General features: G+C 38.9%; 1 protein-coding gene across 3 annotated transcripts; it reads right to left on the bottom strand.

Moving 5' to 3' along the window:
• Positions 1 to 1,818: 1,818 nt before the first annotated feature.
• Positions 1,819 to 17,897, bottom strand: LOC143879869 (squamosa promoter-binding-like protein 12). Of its 3 annotated transcripts, none has more exons than XM_077382520.1 (7): positions 17,643 to 17,897; positions 14,292 to 14,407; positions 13,170 to 14,114; positions 12,778 to 12,914; positions 10,263 to 10,526; positions 9,734 to 10,126; positions 1,819 to 2,256 (listed from the first exon to the last, which is right to left on the bottom strand). In XM_077382520.1, the coding sequence occupies exons 3-6, from the start codon at positions 13,844 to 13,846 to the stop codon at positions 9,783 to 9,785; spliced, it is 1,422 nt and encodes a 473-aa protein (XP_077238635.1). In that variant the 5' UTR covers positions 13,847 to 14,114; positions 14,292 to 14,407; positions 17,643 to 17,897; the 3' UTR covers positions 1,819 to 2,256; positions 9,734 to 9,782. The 3 variants fall into 3 exon arrangements, with proteins under 3 accessions (XP_077238635.1, XP_077238637.1, XP_077238638.1); XM_077382522.1 differs by lacking the exon at positions 17,643 to 17,897 and adding an exon at positions 14,517 to 14,534; XM_077382523.1 differs by lacking the exon at positions 1,819 to 2,256 and adding an exon at positions 8,155 to 8,874.
• Positions 17,898 to 18,756: the final 859 nt, after the last annotated feature.

An 18,756-nucleotide genomic window follows, 5' to 3' on the forward strand; every position in this document is an offset into this window, starting at 1 on the left:
TTTCTCATTCTTCGGGAGGAAAAAATTAGAAAAGCCCCTAGGGATCTGTTCACTTGTTTTCCCGCTGCAGAAAAGGAAAAGAAAGGAAAGGAATCTGACGTGGCAAAATGGAAAGGAAAGGAAAAGAAACAGTGATTTTCCCTCGCTTTCTCGCTGTTCACTTGCCCAAAAAGCGAGGGAAAATCACAGTTTCCTTTCCTTTCCTTCTGTGAAGTAAAGAGGAGATTGCAACATAATAGAGAAATTTGAACCCTAGAAACACCAAGTACATGAAATCCAACCCAGAAATCCGACCCATGAAATCCGACCCAGAAAACTACAGATCAGAACTTTCGGTTCTTAAAAATACATTTATGCAAAACCCATTTCACAAAAATGAAGAAAAGAAACCCTAAGAAGCAAAAAAGAATGAAATAATCAGAGAGAGAGAGAGAGAGAGAGAGAGAGAGAGAGAGAGAGAGAGAGAGATCAGTACCTTTGCCGGAGTTTCATCGGCGGTGAAACGAGCTTGGTGGACACGAATGGATGGCCGGAGAAGATGAGCGAAGAGAAAAAACCAACCTTATAGTGTAAAGAGATAAAAGAAAATAAATTGACCTAAACACAACAAAGAGAGCAAATAGAGAAAATCAAAGAGAGTAAAGAGACCAAATACGATGAGACCCTAGATCGAGAGGAGGAAAAATAAAAAAAATCAAAGCAAAGAGATAGAGAGAGAGGTACCTTACTGGCCGGAGAAGAGGTAGATGGTGAAGACACGATGCCGGAGTATGATCGACAGTGAAATGGGCTTGCCAGAGGCAACTTGCTCCCCTGAGAAGATGAGATGGTGGCGAGGGGTAGAGTTTCTTGGTTCGTGGTCGAGAGAAATATGAGCGGGACTTTTTTTCTCTTTCTCGGGAAAATAGGTTTCCTATGCTTTTAGTCAGAAAATATATCGCGACTTTGCGAGAAAATTCCAATTCCACGTCTTTTTTTTAACTTTCCCTGTTAGTATTTATTTTCCCTCGAGAGAACAAGAGAACGGCGAGAATTTAGCTTTCTCGGGAAAAAAAACCACGCTTTCTTTTCTTTTCCTTTCTCGAGACAGCAAGTGAACAGAGCCTAGGAGAACGGTTTCCAAACATGCCCAATGGTTGCCTTGTGACTCAGCAATTTGCTGACCCGAACAATACGTTTATTATCTGGGTTTGAGCCTCTAGCACTATTGGTAAAGACTGTTCTTTGACCATGAGGTCGGATGTTCAATCCCAGCTTACCTACCGAAAAAAACATGGTATTAAAATGTTTTTTTGATAATGACACTCCTCACCAGGAAACTTTACCACTACTCTACGAATAGACAACCTCATGCTATTACTTCTATTCATTACATCAGTTTTAATTCACCACCATGCGAGGCAACACTACATGCAACCAAACTGACCAGGGCTTTGTTCTCCGTGAGGTAATTATGATACACCTCCGTATTAAAATGGAAAGTCCCTGTTACGACCATTCCTAAAAGGCAATTATAGGACCCTACTTCTGCCTAGTTTATGTCATCAGGGCAATCAAAAGTGAATATGTTGATCAGAAAAAGCATAGCAGACTTGGGTCATGTTTGGCAACCATGAAAATACATTCCATGGAATATAAGTGGGGCCAGTTTTCCAATCCTATAGATCATTTCACAACATTTTACCTAACCAGATCCACCAAGCACTAATGTTATGCAAAAACGTATCTTTATTCTTTAGTTTAGCTACGACCAGTTTATTTTGCAGCCAATTCTCACGTTTTGCAGCTTCCTCATTTCATGAAATAAAACCAGAAGAGTAAAAAGAAACAGCTGATTTTGATTATGTGTGCTGTTTCAGCAACAGCAGAAATTTCAACAACGCCTTGGCAGTGCTCAATCTTTTTGAGACTTTCCAAAGAACCAAACCTACTGTCTTATACTGCAGGAAAGTAAGAATGTAAGAATCATCTTTCCCTTTGATAAAATCAGCCTGCCTTATTGTAGAATAGTCTAAGGCCATAACAGAAGGCGCCTATGTGAGTATCTCATTCGGCATAAGGTTGAAACCACAAAAACCATGATTTAAAAGAGCTTGAAAGGGCCGGCTAGTGTACCATTTCACAGAGTATGATTAGCATGGAAATAAGAATAAACCCATGTAATCAGCCTTCGCAGTTCGTCAGTGCCTTCGGCTGTAAATGGGAACTTCACCGAGTCCGGCGGCTTTCGCACATTTGGCCAAACCGCAGATATTCCTGAAAAGTGGCTATCATTTATCAGGTAATGTAGAAAGTAAGGAAGACTTTCAAACAAAATACCAGATACAATCTCAAACAAATTATGGAATGGAGGTTCAATAAATTCTGCAAAAATACCTTCAAACAAAATCTAAAGCTATTTGTTCATGGTGGAAAAAGATGCCTTCTACCAAAATTTAAAGCTACTTGGGCATTTTGGGTGAAAATACTAAGTTTAAATTTGGCTCAGAGAGGGAATTTTCATCTTTGGGTTGGATCTTGTGCCAGCCTTCTCATCCGCCCGCCTTCTCTCGTTCCTCGAAAGAGACCTATAGCATGGGGCCACTGCTCGCTCTCCATGGGCCCTCCGAATAGTTTCCCAGGTGGTGCACCATCTAATTGCTTAGAGGGTGTGATGCAGCACCGTGAAGAGAAATTGAGGAAATGGGAGAGAAATAGACGAAATGAGATAGAATTAGAAGAATAGGGGAAGAAGAGACAAAAATAACCTGAAGAAGAGACGAATTTAGAGAGAAGTAGAAGAAAAAGAGAAGAATAGACAAATTTAGTGAGAGAAGAGAAGAAATCAGAAGAGGAAAGAAGATTCTAGAGGGAGAAGAATCATTATTCAATATCAATCAAAGTTAATAATCTTTACTACATAAGGCCTATATATAGGCAATTAGAAGTCCTTAAAATAAGGAAACTGCCTAATTTAAGAATCCCTAAAAAGTAAATATTGAAATAAAATTCCTAGAAACTAAAATAACATGGAAAATAAATTCCTAAACTAAATAACATGGAAATATAAATCATAATGGGTAAATATGCCACTTATTGGCCTCTTATCTGCATCATTCTCCCCCGGTTGAAAAGAACTCGCCCTAATAAAGAAACTTGTACTTGCCTTTCCTTGCCTTGCCTTTCTTATTTTTGTGGCCCCACTTACACAATTTTATTCTATTATGCTGCTTCTTCTCTTCTTGGTCACGTGACCTGCTTCTAAAAATATGCTTTTTTCTAAAGCATGCAATGCCTTATTGTGCAAGCTTCCTTTTATTATTTTGTATTGCTTGTGGTCACGTGACCTCTTAACACCCAGAAAGAAAAGTTCCCTCTCTTAGATAATTTCAAGAAAGTAACCCTAAATATTTCCTTCTTCCTCACGCAGCAGTATAGGAGTTTCTTCTCGAAAGGAAACTTGGCAGTGGTGATTCCGGAAAAAAAAAAGTGCCGAAAAACCTGCAAACCAATTCTATCAGCCCAGAGAAGATAGATGGGACAGAGCTGCAGGGAAGGGCCGATGGAAAAATGGGTTTAAAAGCTACAGGAAAGAGGCTTTGTGGAGGTGGTTGTTGGGATTGGGCTGAGATTAGGGTATGATTTGAATAGGGTATTTAATGGACTGATCTTAGGTCTGACTTTTGAATCCTAGGGCTGAAAGTTGTTGGATGAAATTGTTGGGCTTGCAATCAGTAGGATAATTTGAATGGAGGGTTAGGGAAGAGTTTTGGGGAAGGGAAACTCGGCTAGGGCTACGTTGTTGTTAGAGATGTAGGGTTTTTTTTTTTTTTTTTTCTCTGCAACTCTCGGATGCTACTGGGTTGTTTGGTTCACAAAAGAACTGGGAAAGAATGCGGGGGTGGATGGCTGGTGGTGTTTTTTTTTTTTTTTAGCTGAACTGGTGGATTATTGGTGGAGTATGGCACTGCTAACAAGAAGGATCTGGGTCAGGGTTTGGGTTAGGGAAGAACAGCAGTTAGGGTTTCAGGTTTGTGGCTATTCAAAAGTTGGTTTTGGTGAGTTTCATGTGCAAGCTTGCAGAATGGGGCTGGTTTGGGTTAGACGCAGGACAACAGTGTTAATTGGAAGAAACCACCGAAAACTGAACACTCGTCTTGGATCTTTAGCTCTGATACCAAATTGATGCAGCACCGTGAAGAGAAATTGGGGAAAGGGGAGAGAAATAGACAAAATGAGATAGAATTAGAAGAATAGGGGAAGAAGAGACGAAAATAACCTGAAGAAGAGACAAATTTAGGGAGAAGTAGAAGAAGAAGAGAAGAATAGACGAATTTAGTGAGAGAAGAGAAGAAATCAGAAGAGGGAAGAAGAAAACTAGAATTAGAGGGAGAAGAATCTTTATTCAATATCAATCAAAGTTAATAATCTCTACTACATAAGGCCTATATATAGGCAATTAGAAGTCCTTAAAATAAGGAAACTGCCTAATTTAAGAATCCCTAAAAAGTAAATATTGAAATAAAATTCCTAGAAACTAAAATAACATGGAAAATAAATTCCTAAACTAAATATCATGGAAATATAAATCCTAATGGGTAAATATGCCACTTATTGGCCTATTATCTGCATCAGGGTGTCAGTGGCTGCCCAGAGATTTGCTTGTTCAGTGAGAAGTCTTCTACTGCTTCCTCACCTAATTAGAGCTCCCTCGGCCTTCCAGACATTGGCCAGCTGAGGTATCCATTATCCATCCCTCTTTGAATAGTCGGAATGCAGGAGCTGACCCTATGTCCAGTGGAAGAAAGCAGAAAAGAGGATATTCCAATTAAGGGTGTCAATTTTGGCTCCGGCTCGGAAGCTCACTCGAGCTCCGCTCGAAAAAAGCTCGGCTCGAATCCTTAACGAGCCGAGCCCGAGTTAGGCCAGGCTCGGCTCGGCTCGTTAAGGCTCGTTAAGAATTTAATATGTTTAAATATATATATATATATATATATATATATATATATATATTATATTAATATATACACTAAAAGGGTTGTCTAGGGAGTGAAAGGGGGAGGCAAAATATGTCACTTCTTTTTTGGAACCCCATTTGTTACTTGGACCACCCCCCTAGTGTAAAAAGAGTAGTAAAAAAACACTAGATAGGGTTGTCCAGGGAAAATGAGGGGTGTAAAATTAAAATAATTCGAGCTCGATGAGGCTCGCGAGCCTGACCGAGCCGAGCCGAGCCGAGCCTGGTTCGAGCCCGAGCCCGAGCCGAGCCTGGCTTTTGAGCTTAACGAGCCGAGTCGAGCCTGGCCAAGCTCGGCTCGGCTCGGCTCGTTTACACCCCTAATTCCAATGCATCCAAGCAAAAGATCGGTAAGGGTAGCCCTTTCAGAATGTAGCTCTTCTGATTCTATCAAAACTCAGGTACAATTATCCCTCCATTGTCTTTAGCTTCAACCGCTTGGGATCTCTCATCTGAAAAGGTGAAGGGGAAGCATCCAATCGATGTCCCAGTCAGTTTTTGCCCTGATTATGATGAATTATTATCAGGGCAAAAACTGAAAAAATTGGTTCCCAAAATGACCTTAACATAACGTTAGTGCAGTTGAGAGATTTTCAAAACCTTGAAGAATAAGTCCGAGTGAACTAGTCAATCCTGTCTCCTCCATCGAGTCTAGATTAAGACCCAAATCTGTTCCTCCCTAGGGGTTCTTGGATCATCTGGTATCAGATAAAGATCATCTCGTGGAATGTTACAGGCCTTTGAGATGCTGACAGAAAATCTGTTGTATATATTTAATTAGGTCTTTCAAACCTGATACATCATTATTAATGGAAAGTTGGAAACTAAGATTTCGTTACAATAGATTCCATTAATTCTGTGTGGAATGCAAAGACGGCTGTTATTCCGGCCCTTGGTTTGTCTGTGGGAACTTAGGTCTTGTGGGACAGTCACTATAAGCTACATACAGATATTTTTACTGTAAGTACTTATTCTCTGTTCAGTTGACTATAACAGTTTCAAATGGTTATGTAAGTTGTGCAGACCATTGTAATGACCTGAAAGAGAAGGCTTGCAGTCTGAGTTGTTCTACAAAAGGTTCCCCATTGGGAGACCTTATGCAGGGAAGATTCTTATGGATGACCAATTGCTTAAAAGGAAAATCCAGGACCTCCTGGACAGTTTTGTGGCTCCCTAGGGTAAACTTAACATAATCAGTCATTGTCCTTGGGTGGTCCAATATGGGAGCTATATTCTTGGCTTATTTAAAGTTCCCTTCCATAAATACCTTTCTATTAATGCTTTCTGGTAAACCTGATGCGCATGGTTTAAAGTAATGGTAAACCCGGACGGGTGTGGCTCTTTGGCTTGAAGTCATGGGTATGGTCCCCAGTGACGAGTGTTCGAATCCCCCTGTAAACCCGATGCACGTGGTTTACGGGTGATTGCGTGCATCCATAAGGATTAGTCCTGTCCTAAAATGGGGTGGGGATACCCCATGTCCAACACCGTCCCTCGTCTCTCTCAAACTAACATGTCCAATAATGAACTCTATGACTTTATTACCTACCTTTCCGTAGAACTTTATGTTATAAGAAGTAACAACTGACAACAGGTTTGCATTTCATCATGCAGAAAGCACCGAGCAAATCTAATGCATAATTTAACTGGGACAATCACATTCCACACTTAGATCACTCACCTTCTACTCCAAGCAAGTAGCACAAATGTCCCAAACCCTTCATATCATAGGTTTCTTTCAAGATGTTTTTGACCCATTGAATTGCAGCACTATCACTTCTGATAATGTCATCATTATGCACAATAACCAAAACTATCCTAGAATGTGTACGCTTGACAAGCAAGGTATTATCAAATTTGCTTCTCTTGTACCAAGCGTTTTAGAGAGCCTGATGAAGGTTTTCAAACCAAGCTCTGGGGAGGTTGCTTGAGCCCATAGAATGCCCTCTTGAGTATGCACGTGTTGTTGCTTTTGTCTGCAACTTTGAAGCCTTTTAGTTGTTGCATGTAAACCTTCTCCTTGAGGGACCTGTGAAGAAGCACATTCTTCACATCCATTTGACTAAGAGTTCACTCAATTATGATGGTCAAGACTAAGAAGAATCTCATTGCGAAAATCCCATCATAGTCAAGAACATGTCTCTGATTATACCCATTTTCACTCGACATCATTCCTATTTGCAAGAATGTCGACATCATTCCTATTTGCAGGAATGCTTAATTTCTTCCACAAATTATATTCGTAGAGAACCATCATTTCTTCTTGCATGGCTCCTATCCATTTGTCATATGAGGCGACCTTAGTGAGTGTCATCGGTTCCTCAGCATTCTCGATAACCTGTGTACCTGGTACTTTGCTTGTTCCTATTTTGACGAACGTAATGCTTGATATCGGCATATCGCTGCATGAGATAACCAGTGGCATTTGCAGTTGGCATGGAAGTGGATGTGGATGTAAGGATATTGCCATCTCAGTCATAAGTGATCTCCCCTTAATCTCAAGCCCAATGATCAGCGAGTCATAAAAGTAAGGCTCGTCAATGGATACAAGTTATGTGATTAAAATCAGCCCTCAAGACAATGAGTAGCTTGTAACCCTTATGGTGATCACTGTAGCCTATTGAAATACCGGTAACAACCTTAGGGAACTTTCAACGAGTAGTACATGTAATATGACTGTAATAGATGCAGCCCCATGAGTGAAGATGGATATAATGAAGATTTGTACCCACGAATAGATGTGTAAGAGGCTGAAGTGATGAGGGCACATTGATGACTTGAGTGTTTGTATGAAAATTGCCTCTATTCATAGATGAAAGGCTAACCTTTGTGATGTGTCTGTGCTTCCTTTCTACTACCCCATTTTGTGATACAGTGTGGACTAGAAAACTGCAGATGTATGTTGTTTTGGAGACAAAAATCCCTAAATGCCTGAGATGTATACTCACCAATTTTGTCACTTTGCAGAAATGGGATATTACACCATAGTGTTAGGTAACAAGAATAAAAAAGCTAATGAATGTACAGAGAACACCCAAGTCATTTTTGAGAAAATAAAACCATGTAAAACAAGAATAACCCTCCACAAAATTAACATGAAAATAGGAATTATAGCAAGAGGCAACTAGGGCAGGATCCCAAACAAAAGAATGAAATAATTGAGATGAAAAAGAGGGCTTTATATTATTATGAGTAGAAAATATAAGTTCACACTTCACACGTGTAACTTCGTATTTTTATTACATGAAGAAAGAAACGACTGAGAAACTAAGGGCGTGTTCGGCAACCATTAAAAAAGGAAAATGATATGGAGACTGAGTGTGCCACGATGGAGAGACCAACAATGAGAAAGTGCCATGTGTGCAATAAAATATTGCTTTTTTGTTGATTTTCCTAAACGTAAGGCACGCTCACATCACATGATTTTTGGCGAGAACCCATTTGTTTGTTCCCCTACTCGGTGGTACTCTCGGTTTCCGTAGGATTACTCTTAAAAAATACTTTCTGCTGATTTTGTTGGCATAGAAACGAGAAAAGCGTTGAAATCCCCAAAAAGCTTGTTCGGCAAACGGGGCTGCAGAGTCCGATTCAGCTATTTCTGCTTTTTAGGTGGCTAGCTGATGAGATTTCGCGGAGCGACTCGGATTTGCTTCCGCAGATTCTCATTAGTCCGATTCTGCCCGAATCTTTCGGTGAGAACGAAAAACGTTGCTGAACATGCCCTAAATAATGCACAAAAATGGATTTTGTGTGACCAAGCCGATCATGTCACAAATAAAAGGATGATGCCATGAAGGTAACGAAGCATAGGAATCTGTCAAGAAATAGAAGTTTCCACAAAGTACGCCTTTAGCGAGTAGCTTTCCCATTCACAAATCCTTCACAAGATCAGATTTTGGTGTGAACAAACACAAAAACCAGGAAGTAAAATGGGCAATAAACAAGAGCTTGTATCGCATACTAGGTATGACAGACATCAAAGACTTCTAATTCTAATGAACCTAAAGATGAAGATGCAGATACCCTACCGATGTGGGTGATGGAAAGGGAAGATCCATCACACATGATAATAAGAGATTAACCTTAATGTCGAAGACATGAACTAATTTTGGATGTATCAGCAATGATCTTTTTGACATGGAATCAGAGCAACATATTGTGGGTTTAAAACTCACAACTCCTTGATATTAGAAGTCCATGTGTAAGTCCACCACATGGCCCACATGTGAGGGGAAGTGTTAAAAGTATAAAATAACGCCATCTCCAATGGCTTAAGCTTTTGGAGTAATTGGTTGTTTTACATGGTATCAGAGCAATTGCCCTGGGTTCAAAATTCCTTGATATTAAAATCCACATGTAACGGCCAACCCAAAAGTGGGGCCACACGTGAGGGGGAGTGTTAAAGTAGAAAAGATAAAATAATAATGGCCAACCCAAAAGAGGGGCCAAATGTGAGGGGGAGTGTTAAAGTAGAAAAGATTAAATAACGCCATCTCCATCAGCATAAGCTTTTGGAGTAATTGATTATTTTACACATCCGACCTATCTGCCTAAATTTTAAAATTCGGTATCCTCCTAAGAGGTACTGTCAGTGTCAGAAGCATGCATTGATATATTCTCAATTATCAGAGAAAGAAGGTCTATATCATTTGCTTAGTCCTAAACACCATTTTACCCGAGTAAAGAAAATCACCAATTAAATAAAGAAAAAAGAAAAGCGAAAGAAAACCCACTGACCTTGGCATACACTTCTTCCAGCCAGAAAAAGATGATTGGCCTCCAGCAATCAGTGCATATTATGGTTGTCAAGAAAAGCCGATTGATACGGTGTTTTGAATAGCTGAAACTCTTGAAACTGGCTTCCATTGCTCTGTAAGGAAAATGGTGCCACCCGGGATTCCGATGGGTACGGCTCGGCTTGCCAATACTCCGCACTAGCAAGTGGCAAACATTGATGCACTTCATGCATTGCCGTTTGAGCTGCACTCGTGTGGGTCCCAAGTACAAGATGGTCAAGAGATGCAGATTCGGGGTCAGATGGACCCCAGGGATTAATTGACAGAAGAGAGAGAGCATGTCGAACGTCTGTTGATGCATCCAAGTTGGAAGCGATCATAGAAGCTTCCAGACCTGCAGCCAGTGATTGCATTATAACAGTAGCATGGGTAGAGTAATCTTAAAAACGAAATACAAGCAGAAAAAAATAGACCATCTCGATGATGCAAGTCAGAAACATCCTGAAACAAAAAATGGGCCTAAAACAGACCTTGATTGAGGACCTCGGCAGTGGTGCCCTTAAACGGCAAGAGCCTGTCAAAGTCATGACGAAGGGGAGAGATGGCGTTTGGCAGTTCAACACTAGGAAAATGCAGCAACCCATCAATGCTACCTGTTTTCGCAGTCCTCATCCAAGGTCCTTTTGGTTGTGCAAACTTGAAGTCGCATGAGCCTTCCCATGTAAGACTTGCAGCAGATTTTGCATGAACAACTGGGGCTCTGTTCAACGCAAGGTTCATCTGTTGCCTACCATCTGTGTAGGGCAAAATGATTACAACAAAACAAATACATGAAAACAGTCACGGAGTCGATACTGTATACATGACAAAAATCTGCTCTTCTTCAAAAGAAATATAATTTGTTGAAGAAATAAGTGGCTACTTAAGAATTATGGAAGGGAATTTATGTCCAAAAACGGATAATATACAATAATCTGCTCCACTTCAAAAGAAATATAATTTGTTGAAGAATAAAGCAGCTACCTAAAGAGTTATATGGAAGGAAATTTATGTCAAAAAATGGATGGAATTTATATTTGAAATCAGAATTACACCAATGCATTTTGTGTTCTCAAATTTACATGTTCCAACATCAATCACTAATTAAGTACATAAAACTATCAACAACAAGCCAATGAAAATCTAATAATATTGGCAGAACTTCGAGCCAAAGTGCAGAAGAAAGATAAAATGGAGATGACTAATGCTTAGGGGTGCAACTTGGGTCAGGTCGGGTTGAGCTTTTGCCAAAAAAATGAATAGGAATCAAGCCGAACCCGACCCAATTTTAAGGTAAAAGCTCAACCCGAATTCCCAAAAATCAACAAGTTGAGTAATGCTTGGAGCATTGCATAATGTACATTAGATCTAATGCAAATCTGTTGTGGCTTGTATACTTAGGTCATCTTGATACAAGATTTAAAAGTTCACCAAGTTCTTGCAGATCTTCTGACGGTCCCTCACACTAACTGACATAAAATTGTTTCTGACCTTATTTGCTCCCCTTTTTTACCTTATTTTCTTTCAAGGGCAGAGGTGAGCAGGTTTCGTCTCATCCTTGTGTTAAGGCTCCCTTTTTAGCATATTTTGCATGGTCTATGTTGGTTTTCATTGGGCTTGGTCAAATTACCTCTCATGCTTGTAGGTGGTATGATGGCAAATTGGTAAAATCAAGAAGTAAGATAAGCACATGGCTTAAGTTAGGGACATCGAGTTACGTACACTTCTTTTGTAGGAAACTGTAAGAATTTTTTAACACGGGGAATGCGATTTCATCTTCTTCTGCATGATACCTGAGATTCTTTTTTATGGAGAGATTATAAAAGCCTCATTTGGTGTGATGCTACCAAAATCAGTGAATCAGATGCATTCTGGATTATAAGGCTCGCAGCCGGACTGAACAGAATATTGAAGGAACATTTAAGATCATTTTATTTTTTATTTGATTATTATTTTATTGCTGGAATAATTTTCTTGCATCAATCTGGGTGTTGCTGGAATTACTTGTTTCCACGTTATCAAACAAGGAACCATGATGTCTGGTGTACTCCACAAGTATCATGGACCCTTGATGTGATAAAATAATTGAATTTTTCTCTGAAGAACTAGAGAAACAAACATAACACCAAAGCAGGTTCATGTTAGATGTTAAATTAGAAGCATCCATGCGTATTAGCGACAATGATGCAGACAAAAGCAGACTATCCAATCTGGTACTCATGCTCAAAAACTACTTGAGACATTGGAAACTAAATCAACCTATGATAGGGCATGATGGTCAAGTTGCCAAAACCAAGGCTCGACAAAGCCTCCCTAGAATTTTGGAGGTTCTGCCATGTCAAAAGCAGTTTGGTCATTCCTTCATGTTACAATCACTGAAATCAACATGAATGGTTAAATCTTGGTTATCTCATGGCAAAGGTTAAGGCTGAACTTTCCTTCATTCAGCTATATCTTCAAATTAAAACAGAATTTCACAGGTAACATTAATCAACTGAAATCAACATGAATGGTTAAATCTTGGTTATCTCATGGCAAAGGTTAAGGCTGAACTTTGCTTCATTTCAGCTATATCTTCAAATTAAAACAGAATTTCACAGGTAACACTAATCAAATGAAATCAACATGAATGGTTAAATCTTGGTTATCTCATGGCAAAGGTTAAGGCTGAACTTTGCTTCATTTCAGTTTATCTTCAAATTAAAACAGAATTTCACAGGTAACACTGGCCAACCACAAACAGAAACATATACATGTAGAGTTTATGAGGGGCGCAAGCATGCAGAGAGTGTAAAAAATGGCATGAAATCAAGAGGAAAGGCAATGAAAATCACAAATCATTGCAATGTTCCCTTTGTTTCTGACTTCCAGGAACAGAAGAGATGGTTGTTAACTTGCTTCACTTAGCTTGAGCATAATATATGGCCATATAGTATGTTTCTATTCATCTAGTAAAATTCAAAGAAAGAAAAATGGATAGGAAAATGTCAGAAATGAAAACCCTACCATAAAATGATGAAGACAGCCTTGCAGTATTGAATGACAATGCATCTGGCTGTGGCTTACGGCGACGTGCGTTATGATCAGATAGACGTCTGCGACAGCTTCGCTTTTTCTCATCGAACTCTGACAAATCATGGAACCTTCAAAATGATCAAGTGACTGTTACATTGATATCCTTTTTTTTAATGGAGTTACATTGATATCCTTGAAACAAATTAAAACAATCTAGTCATAAGTTCAAAGACAGAAAAATATTTTAACTTAACCATAGCTTGCAACTAACACAGGCAGTACCGGTAAAATAATCTACCAAGAAGATGGACAACTCAGCCAGCAGATTGTAGTTTCATCATAAAGCTTTCTCCAAACAATTACGACAAGTGTAGAATATTTACCTGCTACACTGTTGGCAAAATCGGCGCTCCTGACCGGAAACAACTACCTTTGGACTTTTAGAATGGTTTTCACAGACTCTGTGCTTGCGATGGTATTCTTTAGCTGTAGTGAGGTTAATGTTGCAACCTTCGACTTGGCAATGTGGCGTCTGCATGCTCTGATATGATGGCCTAGACTTCTTGACAGAATTTGTGGATGATGTGGGAATTGCAGAGAAAGATGACGATTTAATGATGTTTCCAGCACAAACATCTTCAAAGTATGTTCTCTTACCAAGCTTCAAACCAATCAGTGGTTCCCCAGAGCCAACTGATGCCACCAGTTCCGGAGAAGTTCCCGTGTCTTCCACCCTGGCCAATTCCTTCTTTTTGTGAAGATCTTTAGGAAAGCCTTCGATTGCCTGAAAGTTAAATTCAGATACTTTGATTCCAGCCTTCGATGAAGACTCAATGGAGGCTGAGATCGAGCTCTTGGAGGACGAACCATTGCCAAAATCAGACCCAGAACAACCAACACCACCGGATGAATAAACAGATCCATTATCGATCCCTCCTTCTCCCTCAATTCCCCAGTCCATTGGTTGTATCTGCTTGGGAATCTCATTAACTTTCTCATTGAACACCATCAGATTCTCCCAATCCCACAGAGAGGGAGTCCTTGCATTCCACTCCATCATAGAAAAGACCCCTCGGATACTGAATTCACATGTTATACTTCTTCATAACAAGTAAATATACCAGTCTCCACTGTACAGTGAAAAATTCCGCAAGCATAAACTTGAAAAGAGGAAGAGACAGTTGCAACCTAGCAGCAGAAAATTTTTATGAACTGGGTAACAAATTTGTAGCTATAACTTAAAGAACTCCACTCGACCTCAGCCACAAGCCAATCAAATACAAAGGTAGAACAAGAGATGATGCAAAGACTTGCGGATTGACGAGTAACTGCAAAATCAAGAATCAAATCAGAAGATAAGATACAAAAACAAGGACATGCCTAAAAATAATAATTGGGGTTGAGCATCTAGCTCAATTGGTAAGAAGCTTTGTTCCTGAACCAAGAGGTCAGAGATTCAATCCCAGCTTACATACCGAAAAAAATAACAGGCCAATTAAGCTTACCTCCAAAATCATATCATGAAAATGCAAGGATCAACCAGTGCATCAGCAAACATATATGGCGGGTAGCAAATCCTTCTGATGTTCCCCAGGAAAGAACAAGTTAGACCCCATGTTCCCTAAGCCATAAAGGAATACAAAGTTAAACGTTTAAACCAAACTCCACAGCTCAACTGAAGAAGACAGATGAAGAATGGTAAATGATAGAGAAAAAAATAAAACATGTACCTAAAAAGCATCATTTTCTAAAAAGCATCATTTTCAACCTATCACACATCTCCTGATTTTAACCTCTCTCCTACTCATCCAAAGTGAAACCAAACATCCAAACCTCAACCTAACAGAGAGTAACAACCAAGCCCTAAAATACCCACATCTCAATCTTCAATGGCTTTCCTGCCTATGAATCCAAAACATCTCAAGCTCTTCCTACTTAAATAAATCTCCCTTTCTCAACTTTACTGAAGAGCTACTTAAGTTTCTGCAATTCTCCAAAACCATCAACCCTCTCTCTTTAAACCTCACTTTTTATGGGATGTTACAATCACTAGTCTGAAATTCAACTACCTTCTGTCCACAGAGCTACTCTCAAGCATCAGAAACTCACCTTTCACTATTTCAAATGGACAAAACCTCCAGCTATTACTGTTTTACTGTACAACTAACTTTCCCCAAATATCAATTTTGTGCTGTTATAATCTTCTTTCGAAAAAAAATTATGAATGATTAATCTCCAGGAATTTAGGGTTTCCACCAAAAATCCAACCTCCACGACATGAAAATCACCAACTAATTCAAATAATTCGTCATGATTTCTCCCGCAAAACTCAATCTCCAAACCCTAAACACCCGAAAACTCGCTTCTAACTCAAATCTCCAAACCCTAAACACCCGAAAACTCGCTTTTAACTCAATCTCCAAACCCTAAACACCCGAAAACTCGCTTTTAACTCAATCTCCAAACCCTAAACACCCGAAAACTCGCTTTTAACTCAATCTCCAAACCCTAAACACTCGAAAACTCGCTTTTACTGTTTTACCTCACAATCAAACCCATCCATTACTTGCAAAATCATTCCTGTTTCCCGAAAGAAGACACTAATTTTCTACCTAACCTAATCACAAGATTTTTGCTTTATTTTCTCAATAAAGACTCGATCTTTGACTAAAACCTTGCAAAAGAGAGGAAATTCAGTGTTTGGTCTGATTATACACGTAATCCATCAATAAACCAACATCATTGTGATTGTTTCCTCAGAAAAATACAGGATAAATGCCCTAAATAGAATCAAATCGCTTTCAACATTGTTCTCCACCTAATCCATCAACAAATCATCAGACTTTACAGCAAGAAAACCGTTCTCCTATTTATTTATTTTTACAGTGGATCGATCGTAAAATTAAGGAAAATTAGTCCTAATTTCAGTGAGAAAGACAAAGGATCTTTGACCTGGACCCACTAAAGACCGCATTCAACTTTTTTTACACTGTTCTGAAATTCTCACCTCATTTCTTTATTCTGCGTGGAGAAAAACAAAAAAGGTTTTTTTACTGCATCAGTAGTTTCACTGTACTTTTTATTGGGCGATGATTTTTTTCATCGTCTGTAAGATTATGCGCCCCCTTCTAAAGTGAATTGTGCCAGACTTTAACGCTTTTTTTATGTCGAGTTAAATGCGGGGCGCATAATCCTGTATTGGGGTGAAAAAGTCATCTCCCTTCTTATTTTGTTTCTTTAGCTTTTTCTAGGGTTTCCACTTCCAGCGTGGAAATTTTTTAAAATCGAATTTTATTTACCTCGTTTGAAGTTACAAAACGCTTTTTTCAGTGGTTTTCGAAAAAATTTAGAAAAGGAAAAACACAGATTTTAGTGCATCTGTTCCTTCTGTTTTGGGGCAGTGATTCCCCCCCCCCCCCCCCCCCCCACCCAAAACAGTTTTTAACTTTATAAGGGATTGGAGAAACAACCGTTAACTCCAAAAGCATAAGACTTAACGATTTCTGTTGGGGGCGATATCACTTCCTTTGTTCTTTTCCAGTGGAGGTGATATTTTTTCGCGAAAAAAGTACAGAATGTGGGCTCATGTTTCGAGAAATTACAAATTTTGGACAGCTTTTAAAATAAGAATGAAACACGGGCTAATCTTCAAAATTGGATGGTGAAATGACCCCGATACCCTTCTGACATCAACATAGTCTTCTTTTTTTATTACTGCCTATTAAATTGGCGCGCTTCACAAGGCTTTATTTGGTTCGTTTGAATGTATATTTGAACCGACAGAACTTTGGATTCGTTTCTACCTTGGCCGTCGGAAATAACTAGAGACGGATGGATGCTTGACACGTTTTGAAAAACTTTTTGCAATGCTGACGTTATTGAATACTTTTTAGAACGCTGCCGTTATCTTTTCTCACTTCTCTTGGTAATATTATTGAATACGTCTCTTTTGGTTTAGAATCTTTTCCCTTCTCTTTTGGTCCTCATTATTTACGCCGCCGGAGTACCAAAAAGTGGGTACGCCACTTTTTGCTTATAATCTTTTCCCTTATCTTTTGGTCATCATTATTTACGCCGCCGGCGTACCCACTTTTGGTTTAGAATCTTTTCTCTTCTCTTTTAGTCTTCATTATTTCCGCCGGCGTACCCATTATTTTTCGCCGGCGTACGCCTTAATATTCCGACGGTGTACTCTAGAATCCGGCGGCGCTCTCAGCCAAAAGAGACGTAAGAAATAATAAAATATTCAATAACGTCGTCATTCTAAACCAAAAGAAACGTATTCAATAACGTTACCGTTATAAGCCAAAAGAGAAGTGAAAAGTTTCTAAGCCAAATGTGACATATTCAATAACGTTACCGAAAATTTGAAATTTCACGGGTCCGAAACCGGTATCGAAATCGAAATTTTAAATCATGCTTCAAATACACATTCAAACGAACCAAAGAAGCCTCGTGTAACGCGCATTAATGGGCAATAATGAAAAAGAAAGTTGAATGACGTTTCTGTTGATATCAGAAGGGTATATGGGTATTTTTCCCATCCGATTTTGAAGATTAGCTCTTTTTTGTTCTTGTTTTAAAAAGTGCCTCCAATCCGTAATTTCTCCAAACATAAGAACACATTTCGTACTTTTCTCTTTTTCGCTCCCTGTCGGATTATGCGGCTCCCTGTTAGCTTGATATGACGTAAAAAGCGTTAAAGTCTGCCAACATTGCCAACATTAGAGGAGGGCGCATAATCCCTAGGGGGGGCGAAAAAATCATCTCCTTTTCTTCTGCATTCGATTGAGAGGCTGTATATTTCAGAGATTTCAGCTAGGAAAAAAACAGTCGAAAGGATGAAATATTCTTACCACATTTGAGGCGTTCGGATCGGACAGCAATCTCTAGTGATTTTCGGGCGGTTGAAGGGAGAATCTTTACCACGTGTAAAGTCTCGAGCCTCGACATACCTTTTTCCTCTGGAAATATTCCGGGGATCTTAAATGCGGTTTCAGAAGTAGCAAAAGGGGTAAAAAAAGAAAGTAAAATTGAGGAAAAGGCAGAACTTTCGGGCGTAAAAAGAAGTAAAGTGGGTGATGGTGATAATGTGCGAATCCTGGCACCGATCTCTGTCATTTTTGGGATCTCTAGGACCACACATATTTATACCCAATATAGGATGCTATTATCCGCACTACTATATCTTGATAATGACACTACTCACTTTTTTTTAAACATCTTGTGGAATGTAAGTTTGCAACAGCCGTTAAAAGCTAATTTAAAAAGTGTTAAACATAATTAGCAGTACCATTAAAGCCGCTAAAAGCTAATTAGAAAATGTTAAACAGAATGAGTAGTGCCATTATCAGAATATGATAGTGCTGTGTCAGTCGTGGTATGTAATGTAAAGCACTAAAGCGACGCTCCTCCTACTTTTAAGTGGCAATTCAAACGATTATCACGGCTACTCTATATAATTAATTCTAAAAAGTTTTTTTGAGGTTAATTTAAAACCTTGTAAATTTAATACTTTCTTTAGTCATTAAAATCTAGCTACTCTATATAATTATTTGTAATACGTTGTTCTGAGGTTATTTAAAAATTAAAACCTTATAAATTTAATATTTCCTTTACTTATTAAAAACCTCTCACACAAGTAAGTTTCTATTTAGCTATTAACTATCTTCTAGATGTAAATTATTTAAAATAAAGACTAAATGCCTTATATTTTTAAGCTTTGGCTCTCCTTTTACCTTAAAAATTGGGGTTAGAGAGAGAAAGAGGAGAGAGACAGACACATGGGGAGTCGATTTATCACTGCCCTAAAAATTTTACTCACAAAAGCAAGTAATTTTTCTTGTGAATAATGTTCTCGCTTAGTTTTCTGAGACACACTTATAATTATATATAAGTAAAGCTAAATTTTAAATATCTAATAAAACTCGTGTAAAATAAGGTTTTAAAATATTCTCAAATCTTGTAAAT

This window comes from Tasmannia lanceolata, unplaced genomic scaffold (genome assembly GCF_043159265.1).
Source record: "Tasmannia lanceolata isolate RefF3 unplaced genomic scaffold, GAP_Taslan_0.1 ptg000006l, whole genome shotgun sequence".
NCBI classification, from domain to species: Eukaryota; Viridiplantae; Streptophyta; class Magnoliopsida; order Canellales; family Winteraceae; genus Tasmannia; species Tasmannia lanceolata.